Source organism: Aquarana catesbeiana, linkage group LG05, assembly GCF_042186555.1.
Source record: "Aquarana catesbeiana isolate 2022-GZ linkage group LG05, ASM4218655v1, whole genome shotgun sequence".
NCBI lineage: Eukaryota > Metazoa > Chordata > Amphibia > Anura > Ranidae > Aquarana > Aquarana catesbeiana.
Genome location: NC_133328.1, coordinates 5,700,224 through 5,725,057, shown reverse-complemented (window position 1 = coordinate 5,725,057; position 24,834 = coordinate 5,700,224). Strand labels below are relative to the sequence as shown.

The 24,834-nt window shown below is 45.5% G+C and overlaps 1 protein-coding gene across 6 annotated transcripts in view; it reads left to right on the top strand.

Moving 5' to 3' along the window:
• LOC141144050 (NACHT, LRR and PYD domains-containing protein 6-like) overlaps positions 1 to 24,834 on the top strand; it is a 373,857-nt gene that overhangs the window by 151,771 nt on the left and 197,252 nt on the right. For all 6 annotated transcript variants that reach the window (XR_012244340.1, XR_012244339.1, XR_012244338.1 and 3 more), the window contains exon 9: positions 20,806 to 20,970. Coding sequence is in view for 3 of the 6 variants with exons in the window: in XM_073629400.1 (XP_073485501.1) it covers positions 20,806 to 20,970 (165 nt within the window). In the remaining 3 variants the exon portion in view is untranslated. The remainder of the gene's footprint in view (positions 1 to 20,805; positions 20,971 to 24,834) is intronic.

Genomic DNA, 24,834 nt, shown 5'->3' with positions numbered 1-24,834 from the left:
ACCAATTAAAAAACCCAGTTTTTTCAATCATTTAACAGGGTTCTACCATTGTAGAAGATGTAGGGTCTGCTCATTCAGTGCTTGTCCCCATAGATGAACCACAACTTTCACCTCCACTAGTACACATGAATCACAGGTGATAAAGCCATTTATCACGTGTGCTACAGAGGGAGTCATTTACATGTTGCAGTGCCCGTGTGGCCTGCAATATGTGGGCAGAACTAAGCGTCCCCTTCAAGTTCGTCTTAACGAACATATCACTAATATAAAAACTGGTTTTAAGAACCACTCTGTGTCGAAGCATTACTTACTTGTACATGACAGGGACCCCTCTAAAACAATTTTTTTGGGTATAGATAAGTTCAACCCTCATTGGGAGGGGGAGTTCACTGGTGAGGGAAATATCCAAATTAGAAATGTCCTGGATCCACAGATTAAGAACTTATGCACCTTATGGGTTAAATATTGACACTGATGTTAACGCTTTCATTGACAATTCATGATAAATTAGTCTTTTAGCAATATATTCATGCACTTTTGTGAACTTGCTCTGAGACACGAGTACAATAAGCTCATCTAATTTAGCAGTTTCTATGATTTTTGTGTTTCATTTTCAGGAATTTATGGCCTGACCTAATTTTACAGCTCTTTATGTCCCATGAGGGACATTTTAGTTTTTTCAGTTTTTTCATATTTTTCATATTTTTGAAAAATTTATTTAACTAAATGCACAAGGAATACAGGCAACAGTGTCATTTGACATTGACACTGTATATGTATGTAAAATAAACATTTTTTTATATATAATTTTTACACATATATTTTTTCACTTAATAATACATCATACATTTTGGTACATAACATATATATATATATATATATATATATATATATATATATATATATATATATATATATATATATATATATGTTTTATTGTACATGGACTATAAATGATAGTGTATACGCATCTACACATATTTTCACAATTTTTCACTTATTATTATTTGGAAGACAAGATATTTATTGTCTTTCTGAGTACCGTTTATGACACTTAGTTGTCAGTAAATATATATCACTTATTTCTTATTCTTTGCTATTTTTTCACATATGATAGTAACACTGGCGAGATCAACACACATTTTTTATCACATAATTATTGCTTTTTTAGCATCATGTAATTCACCACAATCATGTGTTGATTCCTTAAGAGTATTTTCTATATATTTTTATATTTTTTATTCTTTATTTTCAATTTAAAATTACTTGCATGATGTGTTGTGGATTAAATATCCCCACACGCAGTAAGGGAACTATTTTCCCATATCCAATATGGCGCTCAGGTACTCGAGACTCAGAAAATTGTTTTGGATTTTAATTTTATCGCAGCTTTTTTCCTATCTAGAGATATAAACAGAATCGGTAGGCAAAAGCATGGTCGAATAACAAGCCAGGGTCAGTTACAGAGCAAGCAGAGACATAAGGGGTGTGGAGGTAAATGGCAGGAAGTGATGGTTATGTTTACCATACTTCACTAATAATTTAGTGAAGTATGGTAACGGGGGAAACAGTCAACTATGCAGAGGCCTAGTTAGGAAGGACATTGGGGACACTCCTCGTTTGGAGCACACCCGGCATTTTTTCTGACATTTTTGGCCTGTTGGTCTGGGAGGGATTTTATCAGGAAAGTGGCGTTCAGAGAGTCTGCTAATCACATCGGATCCAATGTTTTCTGGTGGGCCGTTCGGGTATATAAGGGCAGTGGTGATTTCCTCCTGGTAGCCAAGGAAGGGTTTGGGTCTTTCAGTGGAGTTGCAATAGATTACATAGGTGTTGTATATGGCCAAAATAAACAAATAAATTGAAACTTTTTTATACCACTGGTATGTTATTCTAGTGGAAAGGTAGGGTTCGAGCATCTGGTCGTTGAAGTCGACACCCCCCATGAACATGTTGTATTCATGGATACATGTTGGCTTTTGGATTGGGCCATTCCTCCTGGTGATCTCAACAAATGTATTGTTGTGGATCGAAGAAACATGTCACGAGAGACAAGTCGCCTCTATCCGCCGGGCCGCGGGGCGCATGCGCAGTGGGCTATTGTTGAGACGTGCACCCGTTCGCGGCCTGATGGTGCGGCGCGCGCGGGTGCATGGCGGTCCCCATGTGCGCGCCGTCGCCCGTGCGGGTGCCCGGTAGCGCGTCACGCTGACGCGCTCGCCAGGAGGCTACTTTAGACGACACCAGCACCCAGTCGGGTTGCTGGTTTGTCGTCAGCTGTACCTTGCTCTGTGTTAGTTCCTGGTTCCTGTGCATCTGATACCCCTTGACCTCTGCCTGTTAAACGACCATTCTCCTTGCCTGCCGGATACCCTGATCTCTGCCTGTTAAACGACCACTCTCCTTGTCTGCTGGATACCCTGATCTCTGCCTGGTAAACGACCACTCTCCTTGTCTGCCGGATACCCTGATCTCTGCCTGTTAAACGACCATTCTCCTTGTCTGCCGGATACCCTGATCTCTGCCTGGTAAATGACCATTCTCCTTGTCTGCCGAATACCCTGATCTCTGCCTGTCAAACGACCACTCAATTTGTCTGCCGTTACCCTGACCTCTGCCTGTTAAAGACCACTCTCTCTGCCTGCCTGATACCCCTTGATCTCTGCTGTCATAAGGACTTTCCTATTTTGGCCTGCCTGGTACCTTTGACCTCTACTTACCATACGGTTAGGTACACCGGTCCTGCACGGTACCCGCCAAGAGGCTTCCCACATCCAGAGTGAACCTGAGCCTTCTTCCCACAGCTACCGGAGACCCGTGCCTCCGCGTGCCTCCGATCCCCTGTATCGCCCTCGGGGGTTCGGTTGCGCGTGGTCGTAAGGGCGAGCCACTCTCGGCATCTCGGCCTCGGTGAGTATTGATGTGACAGTACAAACCAGCCAGATGTCCGAGGCCGACAGAGCGCGCTCCCCCTTGGAGATCCTATGTCAACAGGTCTCCACCCTGGCAGACTCGGTGCAGAGGCTACAGGAGGGATACACACAAATTGACAGCCGTCTCCAGCAACTGACGGGTCCACTCTCTTTTGCCGCCGCAGCTCCCGCACCTAGCAATGAAGGCCCGCTTCCCCAGGCTGCTGCCAGTCCTACAGTCGTAATGGCACTTCCGGAACCTAGGGTCCCCACACCGGAACAGTTCTCAGGGGACCGTAAAAAATTTAGAGCTTTTAAGAATGCATGCACCCTTTACTTTGCTCTGCAACCCCGAACCTTCGCATCAGAAGTGGTCAAAGTGGGATTTGCGATTTCTCTGTTGTCAGAAGAACCTCAGGCCTGGGCCCACGGCTTGATGGAATCAGGGAGTCAGGTGCTTAATACTATCGACACGTTCTTCGAGAGTATGTCGCAGCTCTATGATGACCCACAACGCATGGCTACGGCCGAAGCTATCCTGCATCACCTAGCTCAAGGAAGGAGACCAATTGAGGATTACACGGTGGAATTCCGTTAATGGGTGGCCGACACTAACTGGAATGAGCCAGCTTTACGTTATCAGTACCGTCAAGGCCTGTCAGAGCTCCTCAAGGATGAGTTGGCCAGGATGGAGACCCCCGCATCTTTGGAGGAGTTAATTCAGACAGCTACAAAACTGGATAGACGTTTGCGGGAACGTCGTTCAGAACGATTCCAAAGTCCACGCCCTGCGTGGACAGCTTCAAGACTCCAACCTATTCCAATATCGTCTCCTGTAACAGCTGGGTCTACTACTCTTCCCGACTCCGAACCTATGCAGCTTGGTTTGGTACGGCCACCACTAACCTCAGAAGAGAGACAACGTAGACGGCAGTCCAACTTGTGTCTTTATTGCGGGGGAGCCGGACACTTCCTGCGCAACTGCCCGATAAGGCCTAGTAAGTTCTTTCAGCCAAAATCAATGACTTACCAAGACAACAATACCCCTAAATCTTACGTCATGTTATTTATCTCGTTACAGCTACCGGAAGGGGGGTCCCGCCTGCCAGCGATCATTGATTCGGGTGCATGTAGTTGCTTTATGGACGCTGCCTTGGCCCGGAACCTGCATGTGCCCTTACAAACCAAAGCTCAACATCTACAGGTTCACTTGGCTGATGGGTCTCTTCCCATCTCAGGTCCGATCACCCAGGAGACCCGACCCATTCTAGTGACTACTGACTCTGGGCACCAAGAGCTCCTACGCCTGGACCTTATTCACTCTCCTATGTTCCCAGTCATTTTGGGCCTACCCTGGCTAAAGGCTCATGATCCTTTGATTCAATAGAGTTCTAAGGTGGTCTCATTTCCTTCTTCATATTGTTCTCAACACTGCCGTCCTTGGAAACCCAAGATCTGTGCCACAGTTTCAGCTCCTTCAGTTAACCTCCAACATGTCCCTCAGGAGTATCTTGAGTTCCAGGAGGTCTTCAGCAAACAAATGGCCGATTGCCTCCCGCCACATCGACCGTATGACTGCCCAATCGATTTACTGCCAGGATCAGAGATTCCATTTGGTCGCATATTTCCCCTCTCAGAAACGGAGTTGGAGGCTCTCAAACAATATATTGACGAGAATCTGGAAAAGGGGTTCATCCGTCCCTCATCCTCACCCGCTGGAGCAGGTATATTCTTTGTCGGGAAGAAGGACGGTTCCCTTAGACCCTATGTGGATTACCGGCAGTTAAATAACATCACCATCAAGAATCGGTACCCATTGCCGCTCATTCCAGAATTGTTCCAACGTTTCCAGTCAGCCAGAGTCTTTTCCAAGTTAGATCTCCGGAGGGCATACAACCTTATCAGAATTAGGGCCGGGACGAATGGAAGACGGCCTTCAGGTCCAGGTTCGGGCATTTTGAATACTTGGTGATGCCATTCGGGCTTTGTAATGCTCCAGCCACTTTTCAACACCTTGTGAATGACATTTTCCGCAAATACCTAGATGATTTCCTTATGGTCTACTTGGACGATATCCTAATCTTTTCTCCTACGATTGAACTTCACAGGGGACACGTCAGGACAGTTCTGGCCATTCTGAAACACAAACTTTACCTAAAAATGGAGAAGTGTGAGTTTGAAAAGTCAGTCGTGCAGTTCTTGGGGTTCATCATTTTGGCAAATGGGGTGGAAATGGATCCCCAAAAGATACAGGCTATCCAAGAGTGGCCGGCTCCATCTGACAACGGTTTATAGGATTCGCTAACTTTTACCGGAAATTCATCGTTGGATTCTCCACTATAGTAGCACCTATCACTCAGTTAACCCGCCGGCACGGCTCATTCCAGTGGTCCCAAGCCGCACAGGGAGCTTTCACGAAACTAAAGGATCTGTTCAGTTCCGCTCCCATTCTCCGGCATCCCGATCCTTCTCAACCATTCGTATTGGAAATGCATCAGAGATAGCCACAGAAGCCATTCTCTCCCAAAGACAAGGACCCAAAGCCATCCTACATCCAGTTGCATTTGCATCCCGAAGACTCAGTGCAGCAGAATTAAATTATGATGTAGGTGACAGGGAGCTGCTGGCCATAAAATTTGCCCTGGAAGAATGGAGGTATTTACTTGAGGGGGCACTCCACCCAGTGATGATCTTCACAGATCACAAGAACCTTGAATACCTCCGAACAGCAAAACGACTCAAACCCAGACAAGCTCGCTGGGCCTTATTCTTCTCGCGTTTCAATTTCCACATTTCTTATAGACCTGGTGTAAAGAATGGGAAAGCAGACGCCCTTTCCCGGATGTTTTCAGCAGACCTCCAGACTCCGGAACCAAGCACGATTCTTGCTCCTCAAAATTTCCTCGGGTTGGCACAGACAGACTTAGCATCCTCCATCAAGATTTCATCCAATACATGTACGGATCCAGAGGTACAGTCTCTGAAGAAAGATGGAGGTCTCTTTTGGATCCGGGGCAAAATTTTTGTACCTCAACTAACTCGGTCAACAACCCTCAAGATGTGCCACGACCACAAGCTGGCCGGCCACTTCGGGGTTAGGAAAACAGCCGACCTGATCTCTCGCTCCTTCTGGTGGCCGGGTTGGAGACGGGATTGCAGAGAATACGTGGCCTCCTGTCCACTGTGTCAAGGGAACAAGGGCCAAAACACCAGATCCTGGGGTTTACTTAAACCACTGCCCATTCCAGAACGACCGTGGTCCAACGTGTCTGTAGATTTCATCGTGGACCTGCCGGCCTCAGAAGGCTACACTACTATTTTTGTCGTGGTCGACCGTCTATCTAAGATGGCCCACTTTTTGCCCATGGAGGGTACCCCTTCTGCAGTAGAGACGGCCAATATCTTCTTGAAAGAGGTCATAAGACTTCACGGGGTACCAAGGAGTATAGTGTCTGACAGAGGCGTGCAATTCACGTCCAAATTCTGGAGAGAACGCTGTAAGGCCTTGGATATTAAAGTGTGCCTCTCGTCAGCCTACCACCCTCAGAGCAACGGCCAAACGGAGAGAACAAATCAAACCTTAGAGCAATACCTCCATTGCTTCTGCTCGGGATCCCAGGATGATTGGGCAGAACTTCTTCCATATGCAGAGTTCGCGTATAATAACTCCATTCACACGGCTACCAACCAAACGCCTTTCTGGGCCAACTGCGGATTTCATCCCACTTTTCTGACTAATGACATTCCCAAAATAGCAGTCCCCGCAGTGCATGACAGAATAACTTCCTTGCAGACTAACTTCCAAAGAATCCAAAACATGTTACAAAGGGCTCAAAGGGTCTACAAGGAGCAGTATGACCGAGGGAGGAAGGAAAATCCAACATTTAATATAGGGGAAGAAGTTTGGTTGTCCACCTCTAATCTTAAGCTACAGTTGCCATCCCGAAAATTGGGACCTAAATTCATTGGTCCTTTTCCTATCAAAAGGATTATCAACCCTGTGGCCATGGAACTAGCTCTGCCAAAAACGTACAAGATCCATCCTGTCTTCCACGTATCTCTGTTGAAGCCTGTTGTGCCCAGTTCTTTTCCAGAAAGAGGAGAGGTTCCTCCTCCACCAATCAGGGTGGACGGGGAGAACGAGTTCGAGGTGGAGGCTATCCTGGGTTGTAGAAAGAAGGGCAGGCAGCTACAGTACCTGATCCAATGGAAAGGATACCCACCTGAGGACAATTCTTGGGAGCCCGCAAGGAATCTACATGCTCCCCGCTTAATTCAAACCTTTCATCGAGACCATCCGGAGTTGATGTCTAGCTTGGGCGTCCAGTGTCTGCCCTTAGGAGGGGGGCACTGTCACGAGAGACACTTCGCCTCCGTCCACCAGGCTGCGGGGCGCATGCGCAGTGGGCTATTGTTGAGACGTGCACCCGTTCGCGGCCTGATGGTGCGGCGCACGTGGGTGCACGGCGGTACCCGTGTGCGCGCCGTCGCCCGTGCGGGTGCCCGGTAGCGCGTCACGCTGACGCGCTCGCCGGGAGGCTACTTTAGACGACACCAGCACCCAGTCGGGTTGCTGGTTTGTCGTCAGCTGTACCTTGCTCTGTGTTAGTTCCTGGTTCCTGTGCATCTGATACCCCTTGACCTCTGCCTGTTAAACGACCACTCTCCTTGTCTGCCGGATACCCTGATCTCTGCCTGTTAAACGACCACTCTCCTTGTCTGCCGGATACCCTGATCTCTGCCTGTTAAACGACCATTCTCTTTGTCTGCCGAATACCCTGATCTCTGCCTGTCAAACGACCACTCTCTTTGTCTGCCGGATACCCTGACCTCTGCCTGTTAAAAACCACTCTCTCTGCCTGCCTGATACCCTTTGATCTCTGTTGTCATTAGGACTTTCCTATTTTGGCCTGCCTGGTACCTTTGACCTCTGCTTACCATACGGTTAGGTACACCGGTCCTGCACGGTACCCGCCAAGAGGCTTCCCACATCCAGAGTGAACCTGAGCCTTCTTCCCGCAGCTACCGGAGACCCGTGCCTCCGCGTGCCTCCGATCCCCTGTATCACCCTCGGGGGTTCGGTTGCGTGTGGTCGTAAGGGCGAGCCACTCTCGGCATCTCGGCCTCGGTGAGTATTGATGTGACACATGTAGACGTCCCTTCTGTCCCTCCACTTCACAGCCAGAATTTCCTCATTCCGTAAGCTCGCCGCCTCCCCTCTTCTTATCTTCTTGTTGATGAGGCTTTGAGGAAAGCCCTTCCGGTTCGTCCTTACGGTGCTGCATGCTGGAGTGTTCTTTCTGTGAAGGTTTTGGAACAGGGGCAAACTAGAATAAAAATTGTCCACATACAACTGGTAGCCTTTCTCCAGGAGTGGGTTTATGAGTTCCCAAACGACTTTCCCCTTTGATCCAATGTATTCTGGGCAGTTAGGAGGATGTAGCTGGGTGTCCTTCCCTTCGTATACCATGAAGGCATAGGTATACCCTGTAGCTCGATCGCACAATTTGTACATCCTCAGCCCATAGCAGGCCCTTTTGGTGGGAATAAATTGTTTTAAGCCCAGCCTGCCAGAAAATTTGATAAGGGACTCAGCCACACATGTGTTGGTCTGGGGTAAACAACTGGGGGAAGATTTCAGAAAAATAATTTATTAGCGGCCAAATTTTATAAAGCTTATCAAAATTTGGGTGATTTCGGGGAGGGCACTGGGTATTGTCGTCATAGTGTAGGAATCTCATAATCATGAGATATCTTGTCCTGGGCATTACTGAGGAAAAGATGGGCATGTGGTAGATGGGGAGGGTAGACCAATACGAACGTAATTCATTTTTTATGTTTAGTCCCATACAGAATGTGAGGCCCAAAAAATGTTTAAACTCCTCCACTGTTAGGGCTCTCGACTCGTAGGGACGGGCATAGAAGGACGTTGGGTTACTTGCTATAAATTGTTGTGCATACAGGTTGCACTGGGCCACAATTGATGCAAGCATGTCCCCAGTAAAAATTAAATGGAAAAAGTCTATCAGGGAAAAATTTTCTGTGTCCACCTGGATTCCTGGCTGGGCAGTGAAAGGGGGAACATTAGCTTCTCCTGAATTAGGAGGCAGCCACAAGGGGTTCTGAAGGGAATAGGGAAGGCTGGCATGGGACCTAACCCTTTGGGACTGAGGTGACACCCCACTGGTACGTGGCCTTTGCCGAGGTACTGCGGTGCTGGTGGATGGCACTGCCTCCTCACCAGTACGCCTTCGTCTGGCGGGCGGACTCTCATCCTCCTCCTCTGAGGCTGTCAGTGTACCACTGGTTAGGACAAGCTCGTAGTCCACGTCAGACTCAGAATCTAAAATTGAGGAGGGATCCGAAGCGGAGGGCTCCCCGTTGCTTTCGTCGCCCGCAAGAATATTGTATGCCTTCTCAGCTGAATATAATCTTCTAGCCATTGTTGGTGATGACAGAAGGCACTGATGACAGTGACACTGATGATAGCTGGCACTCTTACGTGGCACTGATGACACGTGACACTGATGACACTGATACGTGGCACTGGTGACACTGATAACAGATGGCACGTGACAGGTGGCACTGATGACAGATGGTACTGATAGGTTGCACTGACTGATGCCACTGACAGGTGGAACTGATGGCAGGTAGCGATGGCAGATGGACTGACAGTTGGCACTGGCAGATGGCACTGACAGATGGCACTGATAGGCACTCTGGGCACTGTGTATGTGTTTTTATGCACTCACAATCTCACACTCTGAAGCACAGGTCGCTCTCCCTCCTCACACGCGGCCTCTGTGTGAGGAGGGAGAGCCAGCAATGCGAGATGATCTCATATGTTTATATTTGAGATCATCTCCCATTGGAAGCTGCGATCGCGCTGTAAACGGCCGCTGTGATTGGCCATTTACGACGATCTGTGACTGGCTGTGTCCAAGTGACACGGCCAGCACAGAATTTCCCGATGCGCGCCCACGGGAGCGCACATCGCGGAAGTAAACAGCAGGACGTCCAGGGACGACCACCCGGCAGTGTGGTCGTCCCCAGAGATAGGATAATTCTCCCGCTCTACAAGACTCTGCTCCGGCCGCACCTAGAGTATGCTGTCCAGTTCTGGGCACCAGTCCTCAGGAATGTGCTGGAAATGGAGCGAGCACAAAGAAGGGCAACAAAACTATTAAAGGGTCTGAAGGATATTAGTTTTAAAGGAAAGGTTGTGAGCACTGAACTTATTCTGTCGGAAGAAGAGATGCTTGAGAGGGGATATGATTTCAATGTACAAATACCGTACTGGTGACCTCACAATAGGGATAAAACTTTTTTGAGGAAGGGAGTTTAACAAGACACGTGGCCACTCATTAAAATTAGAAGAAAAGAGGTTTAACCTTAAACTACGTAGAGGGTTCTTTACTGTAAGAGCGGCAAGGATGTGGATTTCCCTTCCCCAGGCAGTGGTTTCCACGGGGGGCATCGGTAGTTTCAAGAAACTATTAGATAAGCACCTGAACGACCGCAATATACGGGGATGTACAATGTAGTACTGACATATAATCACACACATAGGTTGGACTTGATGGACTTGTGTCTTTTTTCAACCTCACCTACTATGTAACAGCTGATAATGAGATCTGCCAGCACAGTGCAAACAGGGTTAATTATACAGTGTGGAAAATAATGATTTGATCCCCTGCAGATTGTGTAAGTTTGCCCACTTACAAAGAAATTAAGGGTCTATATTTTTTTCATAGGTATATTTTATTAGAGACGGAAAATCAACAAAAAATCCAGAAAAAAAAACACAATACAAATGTTATAAATGGAGTTGCAGTTCAGTGAGTAAAATAAGTATTTGATCCCCTACCAATCAACAATAATTCTGCCTCCCACAGCCTGGCTACAGTAGGTGCTCATCAGTGTTAATTTTGACATCAAATTTCAATTTTGTTTTAGTCTTTTGACTAAAATGCCATTTTAGTTTTAGTCCTATTTTAGTCACCTGAATTGTTTTAGTCATATTTTAGTCAACTAAAATCTCCAGTACATTTTAGTCGACTAAAGTCTAATATGTTTTTAGTTACATTGTAATGCATTATTTAAGCATTTCTCTAGAATTGCCAAACTTCTTATATACTCCTGGAGTAAAAATCTAATAATATGCTATTATTTCTGGTATTAAGGTTTTAACATGTACTACAGACAGATTTTTCTGTTGTGATATATAACATCTTTATAAATAAAACCAAGCTTCATAAACAAACAAATACATTGCTTTTTGACAAGCAGAAGTACAACGCGAAAATATAAAAAACCCAAAAAAACTGTAAACTCTGTTGGCTGTAATGCTATTGCACATATTACTTGAATATATTACCAACATTAAATATTAAGAAAAAAAGAATAAAAGCCTTTTTCTTATTTTTTTTTCTTTGAGCAGCTTAGTAGATGCCCTCTAAATATTCTTATGTGGTAGCCCAGTGTCAATTTTGATGTCAAATTTCAATTTAGTTTTAGTCATAGTCTTTTGACTAAAATGCCATTTTGGTTTTAGTCGTATTTTAGTCATCTCAATTGTTTGTTTTAGTCGTATTTTAGTCGACTAAAATAGTATTAATTTAGGCGTCGGAAATATTTTAGTAGCACATGTAAACCTAATCATGTTCTTTTTAACATTCTTCTCTTCTACAGTTTGTACTGTAGCGGGTGTGGAGAGGCGACTCTTTGTACATCTTGCCGCATGTATGCGTTCCTTGATCATCCGATCGAGGGCGAATACTGCTGTGCAAAATGTAAGCACATTGTTTCCCTGGAAGCCCAGGTTCTGAATCTGGGGAAGCAACTGTCAGCACTGAGAAGTCCCTCCATACTAAAGGTGAGCCAGGAACGTACACGGCAGGTGGCGGCAGGGGCCAGCACAGAGGCGGGTGGAGACAAAGAGGTGCAGGCACTAGCAAAGAGTAGATGTGTGACAGTCAGGAGGGGTAGAGGGGGGAAGTGCCAGAGAGGCCGATCCAGGACTGGAGCATCCCAATAAGTACGCTCCATTGAGTGACATTGGTGAAACCAGTCAGGGACCAGCACTGCTGGAGATGAGGGACTCTCCTAGCTGCCAGGGGAAGAACTCCTCCAGTGAGAGTGGGGGGGCAGCAAAGGGAAAGGAAAGACAGATTCTGGTGGTAGGGGACTCAATTCTTAGAAGGACAGAGAGGGCAATCTGTAACCAAGACCTGAAGCGCCGAACAGTATGTTGTCTGCTGGGCGCTCGGGTTCGGCACATCACGGATCTTGTGGACAGATTACTGGGAGGGGCTGGGGAAGACCCGGCTGTCATGGTGCACGTTGACACCAATGACAAAGTCAGAGGCAGATGGAGTGTCCTAAAGAACGATTTTAGGGACTTAGGTGCTAAATTGAGGAAAAGGACCTCCAAGGTAGTGTTCTCAGGAATACTACCGGTACATCGAGCCACACCAGAAAGGCAGAGGGAGATTAGGGAAGTAAACAAGTGGCTGAAGAGCTGGTGTAGTAAGGAGGGGTTTGGGTTCCTGGAGGACTGGGCCGACTTCTCAGTCGGTAACCGGTACTATAGAAGGGACGGACTGCACCTAAATGAGGAGGGTGCAGATCTGCTGGGAATGAAGATGGCCAAAAAGTTAGAGGGGTTTTTAAACTAGGCGATGGGGGGGAGGGTCCAGAGACAGTGATAGCCAGCGCGGAAGATATTCCAGAGGGTAGTATTGGGGGCATTAGTGGTAGGTTAACCAAAGCACAAAAACACAAGGTGAGTATAGTAGCAAGTCCTAGTTGCAATCTTGAAACATTTAACACCCAATACGAGGACAATATGCGACCGGTCTAAACTATGTGGCATGTTCACCAATGCCAGGAGCATGGTGGACAAGATGGGTGAACTAGAGATACTGTTGTGCAAGGAGGATTTGGATTTTGTGGGAATTTCAGAGACCTGGTTCAACAGCTCTCATGATTGGCTGGCAAACATTCAAGGGTATACCCTATACCGCAAGGATAGAGAGGGTAAAAAAGGGGGAGGGGTGTCACGGAACGCCCCACACTCCGCTTGAGTGCTTCCGTCATATACCGCTTCCTAAGTTCTGGAACAGAGCTGGCCATAGGAACCCCAAGAACTAGACAACACCAGTCTTGGAGTACATCAGAACTGTTTTTTTATTTGAGATAACCCACACATTTATACACCAGGCTGACTCAAAGCTAACCTAATTAACATGAGCTAATTATCTCATCCTTTATACAGCCTAGGTGGCTAAGACATGACCTTTCGCCCAGACTTGTGGTCACCGAGCTTCACACAGGAATATAAACACATTAGCTGGAGCTAATTACAATTAACAATACAAACATAACCTAATTAACCTAATTAACATGAGCTCCAATAGGAGTCGTCCCGTCTCCTACATTGTATAGAGGACAATGTGATCAGCTCATTCAATTAACACACATTACCATAAACATCAACACAGGGTTAATTAGAACAAACAACAATGAGTTGAATACCTTTAGAACCTAGACTAAACTTATTTACATTAAACCCATTATAGCTGACATCAGACAGGTGAGTGGAGATGATGACATTAGCATCTCCTCACAGGATGTGTCCCAACAGTATAATTCAGTCTTATCATTCTAATATGGCATATAACGGGTTCCAGAGTCCGTGTGTTTTGGGGGGACATGGAGCTGAATCCAAAGTAACACCAACCCCAGGGTCCCCAGGCATACAGCTCACAGAGAGCACCATTCCCCCAAATGCTAGGGCCCATAATCGGTGGGCAACAGGCTTGCACACAGTCCTCTCCAACAGCCTCCGCTCTGGCCATGCCCGTGACATTTCTCCCCTTTCGGCAGGAGACTAACACAGGAGGAGACCCCAGACGGGTTGACTCCGAAGTTAGTCCACAGCTCCAGTCCTCTACTGCCTGTACCCACACAGTACCCCAAACAAATCATCCCAAACAGTGCATTACTCACCCAGCCATCCTCTGCCTCTCTCAGAGAACATATCTGCCGCTGGGGAGAGGCCCGGACTGGCCCTTCTCCCTGGAATCCTTTCTGCCGCTGGAGAGAAGACAGGGGGACTGGGCTCACTCCATCCTGCTGTTGGGGATCTGGGCCGACTGCCCAGCATCCCTGGGGTATACAGGTGGGGACTGAAGCCCCATCAACCGACACCAGATCAAGCTGCAGTTGTGAGGTGATGACTGCATTCTCTCCTAGGATCCTGATCTGCAGCTCGCGATAGACTGCCACCTCCTCACCTTGGGCCTCCACAATTGCTGCAGGTGTGGGGCAGAGGTCTTGGACCCTCTGTCCGGTTGCCAGCACTTCTGCTGGGGGTTTGCCAGGTGGTTCCTCCTCTACAGAAACATCTATTAAATCCCCAGTCTCTGGAATTGGTAAAAGTGTGGGACAGAGGTCTTGGACCCTCTGTTCAGTTACCAGATCTTCAGCTGGAGAAGTTTGTTTTAACTCCATAGATGCTGCTGGCAGAAAATCACATGTCCCTGTCAGTGTTGTGGGAGAAAGGCTGACTACCTCTTCTCTCAGGAAGGCTGAAGCCACTGTTGGTGCTGGGCAGAACACAGTGAACTTTGGCCCTGATAGCAGCTCTTCTGCTGGAGGCTCATCAGGTTGTTCTTCCTCAGCAGAAAAGTCTATTAAATCCTCTACCTCTATAACTGGTGTCTGTGGATAGAGGTTCACCATCTCCTGTCCGTGGAACTCAGAAGATGCCATCAGTGCTGGGCAGAGGTTAGCAGAGCTCTGCCCTGTTGTCAGCACTTCAGTTTTGGGGATGGCAATCTCCAGATTTTCCACTGCAGATTCTCTGGCATGCTGCTGGACAGGCACATTCCTCCATCCAAGATCATCCCATGCAGAAACAGGATCATCAAGGTCAGTCAGCACTTGCTGCATCCGCCATAAGACCTCCGCCTCCATAGCTGTGGGGGCAGGTTGGCAAAGCACACTATCGCTCTTCCACATTGCCAACTCTTCAGCCAGGATTTCAGGGTTGTCAGCTGGTATTTCCCGATAGTCCCAGGCAAAGGGAGCCCAGCCCTGGCACTGAGCAATGTCTAGCAGCCGTCTGTAGGCGATCTCTAGCTCCCATTCCTGAACGGCCAGAAACTCCAAATCTTCCTGTGCCCAGTGCACTTCCGAAATGTTCAGTAGCCCTTCTCTGAAATCCATGATTTCGTCCACCCGCCGCTCCAAATCACTCCCAAAGTTAGGGTCCCCTGTCAGCTTCACAAACAACAGTCCCAAGCCGCCGTAGCTTAAGCCTTCCGTTGGGCTGTCATCCGCTATCCAGGGACATGCTTGAGATACATGCCACCGGAGGGCTCTGTAGCTCTCATCCAGCTTCATCTCTGTCCAGACCAGCCTGCTTAATTCAGCTGTCTGCTTCTTGTGTGGTTTTTCTCCCAAAAACCGCACCCGCAGTCCGTACTGCGACCAGTACCTTTCCTCGATGGAGGGGAGAACTTTTCCCTGGTGTCGCTGCTCACGGGCTAGCGCTTCCTTCCAGAGTTTGCTGCGTATAGAATCACACCATCCCAGCAGGACCTGCTCCGATACTGGTCCTCTGTGCTGTATCTGCATCTCTCGCAACCTCCTTCTGAATTCCTCATCCATGGCGGCTGGTATCTGTACCTCTCCTCTTCTGCTATCTGGACCTTGGATCCAGATGGAAGTTTGGATGTCCCAGACTTCAGGAAGCTTTCCCGCTGCTTGCCACCAATGTCACGGAACGCCCCACACTCCGCTTGAGTGCTTCCGTCATATACCGCTTCCTAAGTTCTGGAACAGAGCTGGCCATAGGAACCCCAAGAACTAGACAACACCAGTCTTGGAGTACATCAGAACTGTTTTTTTATTTGAGATAACCCACACATTTATACACCAGGCTGACTCAAAGCTAACCTAATTAACATGAGCTAATTATCTCATCCTTTATACAGCCTAGGTGGCTAAGACATGACCTTTCGCCCAGACTTGTGGTCACCGAGCTTCACACAGGAATATAAACACATTAGCTGGAGCTAATTACAATTAACAATACAAACATAACCTAATTAACCTAATTAACATGAGCTCCAATAGGAGTCGTCCCGTCTCCTACATTGTATAGAGGACAATGTGATCAGCTCATTCAATTAACACACATTACCATAAACATCAACACAGGGTTAATTAGAACAAACAACAATGAGTTGAATACCTTTAGAACCTAGACTAAACTTATTTACATTAAACCCATTATAGCTGACATCAGACAGGTGAGTGGAGATGATGACATTAGCATCTCCTCACAGGATGTGTCCCAACAGTATAATTCAGTCTTATCATTCTAATATGGCATATAACGGGTTCCAGAGTCCGTGTGTTTTGGGGGGACATGGAGCTGAATCCAAAGTAACACCAACCCCAGGGTCCCCAGGCATACAGCTCACAGAGAGCACCATTCCCCCAAATGCTAGGGCCCATAATCGGTGGGCAACAGGCTTGCACACAGTCCTCTCCAACAGCCTCCGCTCTGGCCATGCCCGTGACAAGGGGTATGCCTATATATCAAGAATAATGTACAAGTGAATGTGAGAGATGACATCACTGAGGGAGCTAGGGAGGAGGTGGAATCCTTATGGGTAGAGCTCCAAAGGGATGAAGCTAAGGGGAAAATAATACTGGGAGTATGCTATAGGCCCCCTAACCTGAGGGAGGAAGTGGAGACGGATCTCCTATCACAAATTGGATTAGCAGCAAGGATGGGAAGTGTTATCATAATGGGGGATTTTAATTATCCAGACATAGACTGGGCGAAGGGAACCGCGCATTCATTTAAGGCTCGCCAGTTCCTTAATGTCTTGCAGGACAATTTTATGGGTCAGATGGTAGACGCACCAACTAGAAATAAAACATTACTGGATCTACTGATTACCAACAATACAGACCTGATCACAGATGTGGAAATACGGGGCAATTTAGGTAACAGCGATCACAGGTCAATTTCAGTATAAATTACACAAATAGGAAACATGAAGGGAACACAAAGACACTGAATTTCAAAAGAGCCAACTTCCCTAAACTACAAACCTCGCTAAAAGGCATAAATTGGGATAAAATATTAGGAACAAAGAATACAGAGGAGAGATGGGTTTGCTTTAAGAGCATATTAAATAAGGGCATTAGCCAATGTATCCCATTGGGTAATAAATTTAAAAGAGCGAACAAAAATCCTGGATGGCTTAACTTCAATGCAAAAATGCATATAAAAGCAAAGGAGAAGGCCTTCAAAAAATACAAGGTTGAGGGACCATCCTCAGCATTCAGACTTTATAAAGAATGCAATAAGAAATGTAAGGGTGCAATTAGGACAGCTAAGATAGAACATGAAAGACACATAGCGGAGGAGAGCAAAAAAAATCCCAAGAAATTCTTTAAGTATGTAAACAGTAAAAAAGGGAGGACAGACCATATTGGCCCCATAAAGAATGAGGAAGGACATCTGGTTACAAAGGATGGGGCGATGGCAAAGGTATTGAATTTATTCTTCTCAGTATTCACGAGTGAATCGGGGGGCTTCAGTAACCAAAACTGCAGTGTTTATCCTCATGACACAACACAGGAAGCACCTACATGGTTAACAGAGGACGGAATTAAAATTAGACTTGAGAAACTTAACATTAATAAATCACCGGGACCAGATGGCTTGCATCCGAGGGTACTTAGGGAACTCAGGTGATTGCCAGACCGTTGTTCCTAATTTTTACAGACAGTCTATTGACTGGAATGGTACCAGCTGATTGGAGAAAAGCCAATGTAGCACCAATATTTAAAAAGGGCCCAAAAAACATCCCTGGGAATTACAGACCAGTTAGCCTAACATCAATAGTATGTAAACTCTTGGAGGGGATGATAAGGGACTACAGTGTATATACAAGATTTTAGTAATAAAAATGATATTATTAGCAGCAATCAGCATGGATTCATGAAGAATCGTTCTTGCCAAACCAATCTATTAACCTTCTATGAGGAGGTGAGTTGCCATCTAGATAAAGGAAGGCCCGTAGACGTGGTGTATCTGGATTTTGCAAAAGCATTTGAAACAGTTCCCCATAAACGTTTACTGTACAAAATAAGGTCCGTTGGCATGGACCATAGGGTGAGTACATGGATTGAAAACTGGCTACAAGGGCGAGTTCAGAGGGTGGTGATAAATGGGGAGTACTCGGAATGGTCAGGGGTGGGTAGTGGGGTCCCCCAGGGTTCTGTGCTGGGACCAATCCTATTTAATTTGTTCATAAACGATCTGGAGAATGGGATAAACAGTTCAATCTCTTTTTTTGCAGACGATACTAAGCTAAGCAGGGCAATAACTTCTCCGCAGGATGTGGAAATCTTGCAAAAAGACCTGAACAAATTAATGGGGTGGGCGACTACATGGCAAATGAGGTTCAATGTAGAAAAATGTAAAATAATGCATTTGGGTGGCAAAAATATGAATGCAATCTATACACTGGGGGGAGAACCTCTGGGGGAATCTAGGATGGAAAAGGACCTGGGGGTCCTAGTAGATGATAGGCTCAGCAATGGCATGCGATGCCAAGCTGCTGCTAATAAAGCAAACAAACAGAATATTGGCATGCATTAAAAGGGGGATCAACTCCAGAGATAAAACGATAATTCTCCCGCTCTACAAGACTCTGGTCCGGCCGCACCTGGAGTATGCTGTCCAGTTCTGGGCACCAGTCCTCAGGAGGGATGTACTGGAAATGGAGTACAAAGAAGGGCAACAAAGCTAATAAAGGGTCTGGAGGATCTTAGTTATGAGGAAAGGTTGCGAGCTCTGAACTTATTCTCTCTGGAGAAGAGACGCTTGAGAGGGGATATGATTTCAATTTACAAATATTGTACTGGTGACCCCACAATAGGGATAAAACTTTTTCGCAGAAGAGAGTTTAATAAGACTCGTGGCCACTCATTACAATTAGAAGAAAAGAGGTTTAACCTTAAACTACGTAGAGGGTTCTTTACTGTAAGAGCGGAAAGGATGTGGAATTCCCTTCCACAGGCGGTGGTCTCAGCGGGGAGCATTGATAGCTTCAAGAAACTATTAGATAATCACCTGAATGACCGCAACATACAGGAATATGTAATGTAATACTGACACATAATCACACACATAGGTTGGACTTGTGTCTTTTTTTCAACCTCACCTACTATGTAACTATGTAACTGACAGACAGTTCCTGCCCCCACCTGGCAGCAGGAATAAGAAATAACCGAACACTGAGGAGACTGGACCTGTCTAATAATAATCTGGAGGGTCCTCATTTCAGGGATCTGATGACAGCTCTGACCATAAGCCGGATAGAAGAATTGCTGTAAGAACTGATTGTAACAATAAATGTCTGGGGCACTTTTACACCTTAAACTCATAAATATTAGGTATATCCACTCCATTCATAAAGACAGAACTGAACCATAGAACAGTATGTATTTTTGAACCATTCACAGAGCACACAGCGTTCTGTGAATGGGCAAGGGGAAAAGGGGTGCATAGAGCCACAGTTTTCATAACCGCAGTGAGTCTTGCAGGGAGGAAAAAACAGCACATTGCTGCTGTCAGAAGAGAGCCCGTGTTTGTTTACAAACACAGGGCACTCTTCGGTAATAACGAGCAGATTGTCAGGTGCTGGTGACCAATCAGCGGCCAGCACCGTTGATTGGCTCGTGCTGCAGCAAATCACAGCACAGCTGGGGCGGCTTGTGTGCCCCCTACCCCGGTGCACGGATCACTTTCTAGGTACGTGATCCAGCGCAGAGCAGTCACCCTGCCACAGCATATGTACGATGGGTGGTCTGCAAGCGGTTAATAACATCTTGGGTCACCCCTGGACCCAATCAATTAAGCTGAATCAAGTTCATGGGGCTCTATACACCCCTGACTCCCCATCCAGAACAAGAGACATTGTTTGGAAAGTACTTGACTATTTGCAGGAGGAGATTATGCATATACCACAAATATGAGGCCAATATACACTACATTACCCAAAGTATTGGGACACCTGCCTTTAAGGCTGGGATGCCATTAAAGTTCCTGTGCGTGTAGTCTGTAGGGTTCAATATTGAGTTGGCCCACCCTTTGCAGCTATAACAGCTTCAACTCTTCTGGGAAGGCTGTCCACAAGGTTTAGGAGTGTGTCTATGGGAATGTTTGACCATTCTTCCAGAAGAGCATTTGTGAAGTCAGGCACTGAAGTTGGACGAGAAGGCCTGGCTCGCAATCTCCGCTCTAATTCATCCCAAAGGTGTTCTTCGGGTTGAGGTCAGGACTCTGTGCAGGCCAGTTAAGTTCCTCCAACCAAACTCGCTCATCCATGTCTTTATGGACCTGGCTTTGTGCACTAGTGCGCAGTCTTGTTGGAACAGGAAGGGGACATCCCCAAACTTTTTCCACAAAGTTGGGAGCATGAAATTGTCTAAAATGTCTTGGTATGCTGACACCTTAAGAGTTCCCTTCACTGGAACTAAGGGGCCAAGCCCAACCCCTGAAAAACAACCCCACGCCATAATCTCCCCTCCACCAAATGATTTGGACCAGTGCACAAAGCAAAGGAAAAAAAACACTCGCAGGACTCATGCTTGGAAATGCTTTGCACACCCAGTTACGTCATCACGACCCTGAAGGGTCAACAAGTTATTTGTAACAAAATATAACAAAATACTTTCAACTGTATTCTCAACAGGCCAAGAGGAATGAGAGATGTGCATTGTTAGGGTTTACATTCACTTTAGATTAATTGTGGATTTTGTATTTAATGTAATTTTTTGTTATCTTTCTCTTCTACAGTTTGTATGGTAATAACCTGACAGACAGATCCTGCACCCACCTGGCATTGGGAATAAGAGATAACCAGATACTGAAGAGACTGGACCTGTCCAAGAACAATCTGGAGGGTCCTCATTTCAGTGATCTTATGACAACTCTGACCACAAGCCAGATAAAGGAATTACTGTGAGTAAAATAGGTTTTACAACAATTTTCTTGTATGTTTTTTTACCCAAAAAAATATATAACATTGTGCTCACTTTGGATCACCATTCTTCATTGCTTTGTTAGCCAATACGTGACTGTTCTCCCATTTTTGCTACTGAATTGTATCTCTAGCCAAAACTTTTTTTAGTTGTGGATAGAGTAGTGTACACCCCTATTAGATTTTCATTGCTGTCTGTGTCACCACTGGGGATAAAACAAATGGTAGGAAATTCTCTTCTTCCAGTGGTCAATGATCAGCTCCCACTCTGCCTCTTATACCTATGTCAGGAACAATCAACCAGACTGTGACAGAAAATGCAGTAAAAATCACACCTTTTAATATAATGGTAAAAATGGTACAGATCAGTAAACGTAGTCAAAACATAAGCCAGGATTCGGAAGCCAAAGCAGGTAGTCAAGACAAGCCAGTAATTAGGAGACCAGAGATCAGCATAGTCTGAGGCAGAAGAACAGGATCAGGAACCAGAAGGGACGTCAGCCGGGCAAAGCCTTTCTCAGGAACACAGCAGGGAAACTCCAGATATATTGATCAGGCGAAGGCACGAAAGGAATGAACAAGGCAGTTCAGCCCCGGAAGGATTTACCTCCTTCCTGGCCAGAGCCCTTTTTACAATTTGGCACTGCGTCGCTTTAACTGCTAATTGCGCAGTCATGCAATGCTGTACCCAAATGAAATTTGTGTCCTTTTGTTCCCACAAATAGAGCTTTCTTTTGATGGTATTTGATCACCTCTGCGGTTTTTATTTTTTGCGCTATAAACGGAAAAAGACCGAAAATTTTGAAAAAAAAATGATATTTTCTACTTTTTGTTATAAAAAAAAATTCAATAAACTCAATTTTAGTCATACATTTAGTCCAAAATGTATTCAGCCACATGTCTTTGGTAAAAAAAAGTCAATAAGCGTATATTTATTGGTTTGCGCAAAAATGACCCCATTTTGGAAAGTAGACACCCCAAGGAAATTGCTGAGAGGCATGTTGAGCCCATTGAATATTAATTTTTTTGTCCCAAGTGATTGAATAATGACAAAAAAAAAAATTTACAAAAAGTTGTCACTAAGTGATATATTGCTCACACAGGCCATGGGCATTTGTGGAATTGCACCCCAAAATACATTTAGCTGCTTCTCCTGAGTATGGGGATACCACATGTGTGGGACTTTTTGGGAGCCTAGCTGCGTACGGGTCCCCGAAAACCATGCACCGCCTTCAGGATTTCTAAGGGTGTAAATTTTTGATTTCACTCCTCACTACCTATCACAGTTTTGAAGGCCATAAAATGCCAGGACAGTTCAACCCCCCCCCCCAAAATGACCCCATTTTGGAAAGTAGACACCCCAAGCTATTTGCTGAGAGGCATGTTGAGTCCATGGAATATTTAATATTTTGACACAAGTTGCAGGAAAATGACAAACTTTTTTTGCACAAAGTTGTCACTAAATGATATATTGCTCAAACATGCCATGGGCATATGTGGAATTACACCCCAAAATACATTCTGCTGCTTCTCCTGAGTATGGGGATACCACGTGTGGGACTTTTTGGGAGCCTAGCCGCGTACGGGGCCCTGAAAACCAATCACCGCCTTCAGGATTTCTAAGGGCGTAAATTTTTGATTTCACTCACTACCTATCACAGTTTTGAAGGCCATAAAATGCCAAGATGGCACAACCCCCACCCAATGACCCCATTTTGGAAAGTAGACACCCCAAGCTATTTGCTGAGAGGCATGGTGAGTATTTTGCAGCTCTCATTTGTTTTTGAAAATTAAGAAAGAAAAGAAAAATGTATTTTTTATTTCTTTTTTCAATTTTCAAAACTTTGTGACAAAAAGTGAGGTCTGCAAAATATTCACCATACCTCTCAGCAAATAGCTTGGGGTGTCTACTTTCCAAAATGGGGTCATTTGGGGGGGTTTGTGCCATCTGGGCATCCCATGGCCTCCGAAACTGTGATAGGCAGTGAGGAGTGAAATCAAAAATTTACACCCTTAGAAACTCTGAAGGCGGTGCTTGGTTTTTGAGGTCCCGTATACGGTTAGGCTCCCAAAAAGTCTCACATATGTGGTATCCCCGTACTCAGGAGAAGCAACAGAATGTATTTTGGGGTGTAATTCCACATATTCACATGGCATGTTTGAGCAATATATCATTTAGTGACAACTTTGTGCAAAAAAAAAAAAATGTGTCTTTTTCCCGCAACTTGTGTCACAATATAAAATATTCCATGGACTCAACATGCCTCTCAGCAAAAAGCTTGGGGTGTCTACTTTCCAAAATGGGGTCATTTGGGGGGGTCTTGAACTGTCCTGGCATTTTATGCACAACATTTAGAAGCTTATGTCACACATTACCCACTCTTCTAACCACTTGAAGACCCTTTCTGACATATTCGTTTACATTAAAACATTTTTTTTTGCAAGAAAATTTCTTTGAACCCCCAAACATTATATATTTTTTTAATGTAAAGGCCCTACAGATTAAAATAGTGTGCGTTTCATTTTTTTTTCACACAGTATTTGCGCAGCGATTTTTTTGGGAAAAAAACACACTTTTTTTATTTTAATGCACTAAAACACACTATATTGCCCAAATGTTTGATGAAATAAAAAAGATGATCTTAGGCCGAGTACATGGATACCAAACATGACATGCTTTAAAATTGCGCACAAACATGCAGTGGCGACAAACTACATACATTTTTAAAAGCCTTTACAGGTTACCACTTTAGATTTACAGAGGTTGTCTACTGCTAAAATTACTGCCCTCGATCTGAACTTCGCGGTGATACCTCACATGCATGGTGCAATTGCTGTTTACATTTGACGCCAGACCAACGCTTCCATTCGCCTTTGCGCGAGAGCAGTTGGACAGGGGTGCTTTTTTTTTTTTTTCTTTATTTTTTTTTTTGCTTTTTTATCTTATTTTTAAACTGTTCCTTTCATTTTTTTTTTTTTTTTTATTATTTTTATTGTTATGTCAGGGAATGTAAATATCCCCTATGATAGCAATAGGTAGTGACAGGTACTCTTTTTTGAAAAAAATGGGGTCCATTAGACCCTAGATCTCTCCTCTGCCCTCAAAGCATCTGACCACACCAAGATCAGTGTGATAAAATGCTTTCCCAATTTCCCAATGGCGCTGTTTACATCCGGAGAAATCTAAGTCATGAAATGCTCATAGCTTCCGGTTTCTTAGGCCATAGAGATGATTGGATCCATTCTGGACTCTGATCAGCTCTATGGTCAGCTGGCCGAATCACCAGCTGTATTCTCAGGTTCCCTGTTGGGACAGGAGAACCAGAGAAAAACATGGAAGACGGTGGGAGAGGGGGAGCATTCCCTCCCAATGATTGTAAAAGCTGTCTAGAGCAGGGGTCTCAAACTGGCGGCACTCCAGCTATTGCAAAGTCCCACGAAGCATTGCAATGCTGACAGTTACAAGCATGAATCCCACAGGCAAAGGCATGATAGGACTTGTAGTTTTGTAACAGCTGGAGGGCCACCAGTTTGAGACCTCTGGTCTAGAGGCTAATTAGCCGCTAGGATTGCTTTTACATGAAAGCCGACCGCTGGCTGAAAAGAATGATACCAAGATGATACCTAAACCTGCAGGCATCTTTCTGGTATAACCACTCAAAGTCCAGCAACATACCAGTACGTTGCTGGTCCTTGTTGGGCATATATTGTAATCTTTTTTTTCATGCAGGCTGTGGGCTAAACGAAAAAAAGAGATTGATTGGTGGGTATGCCCACCATTAGAATACCTCCCTTCATCCACCCACTTCTAATGATGGGCTAATATAGATCTGATCGGTTCAGAT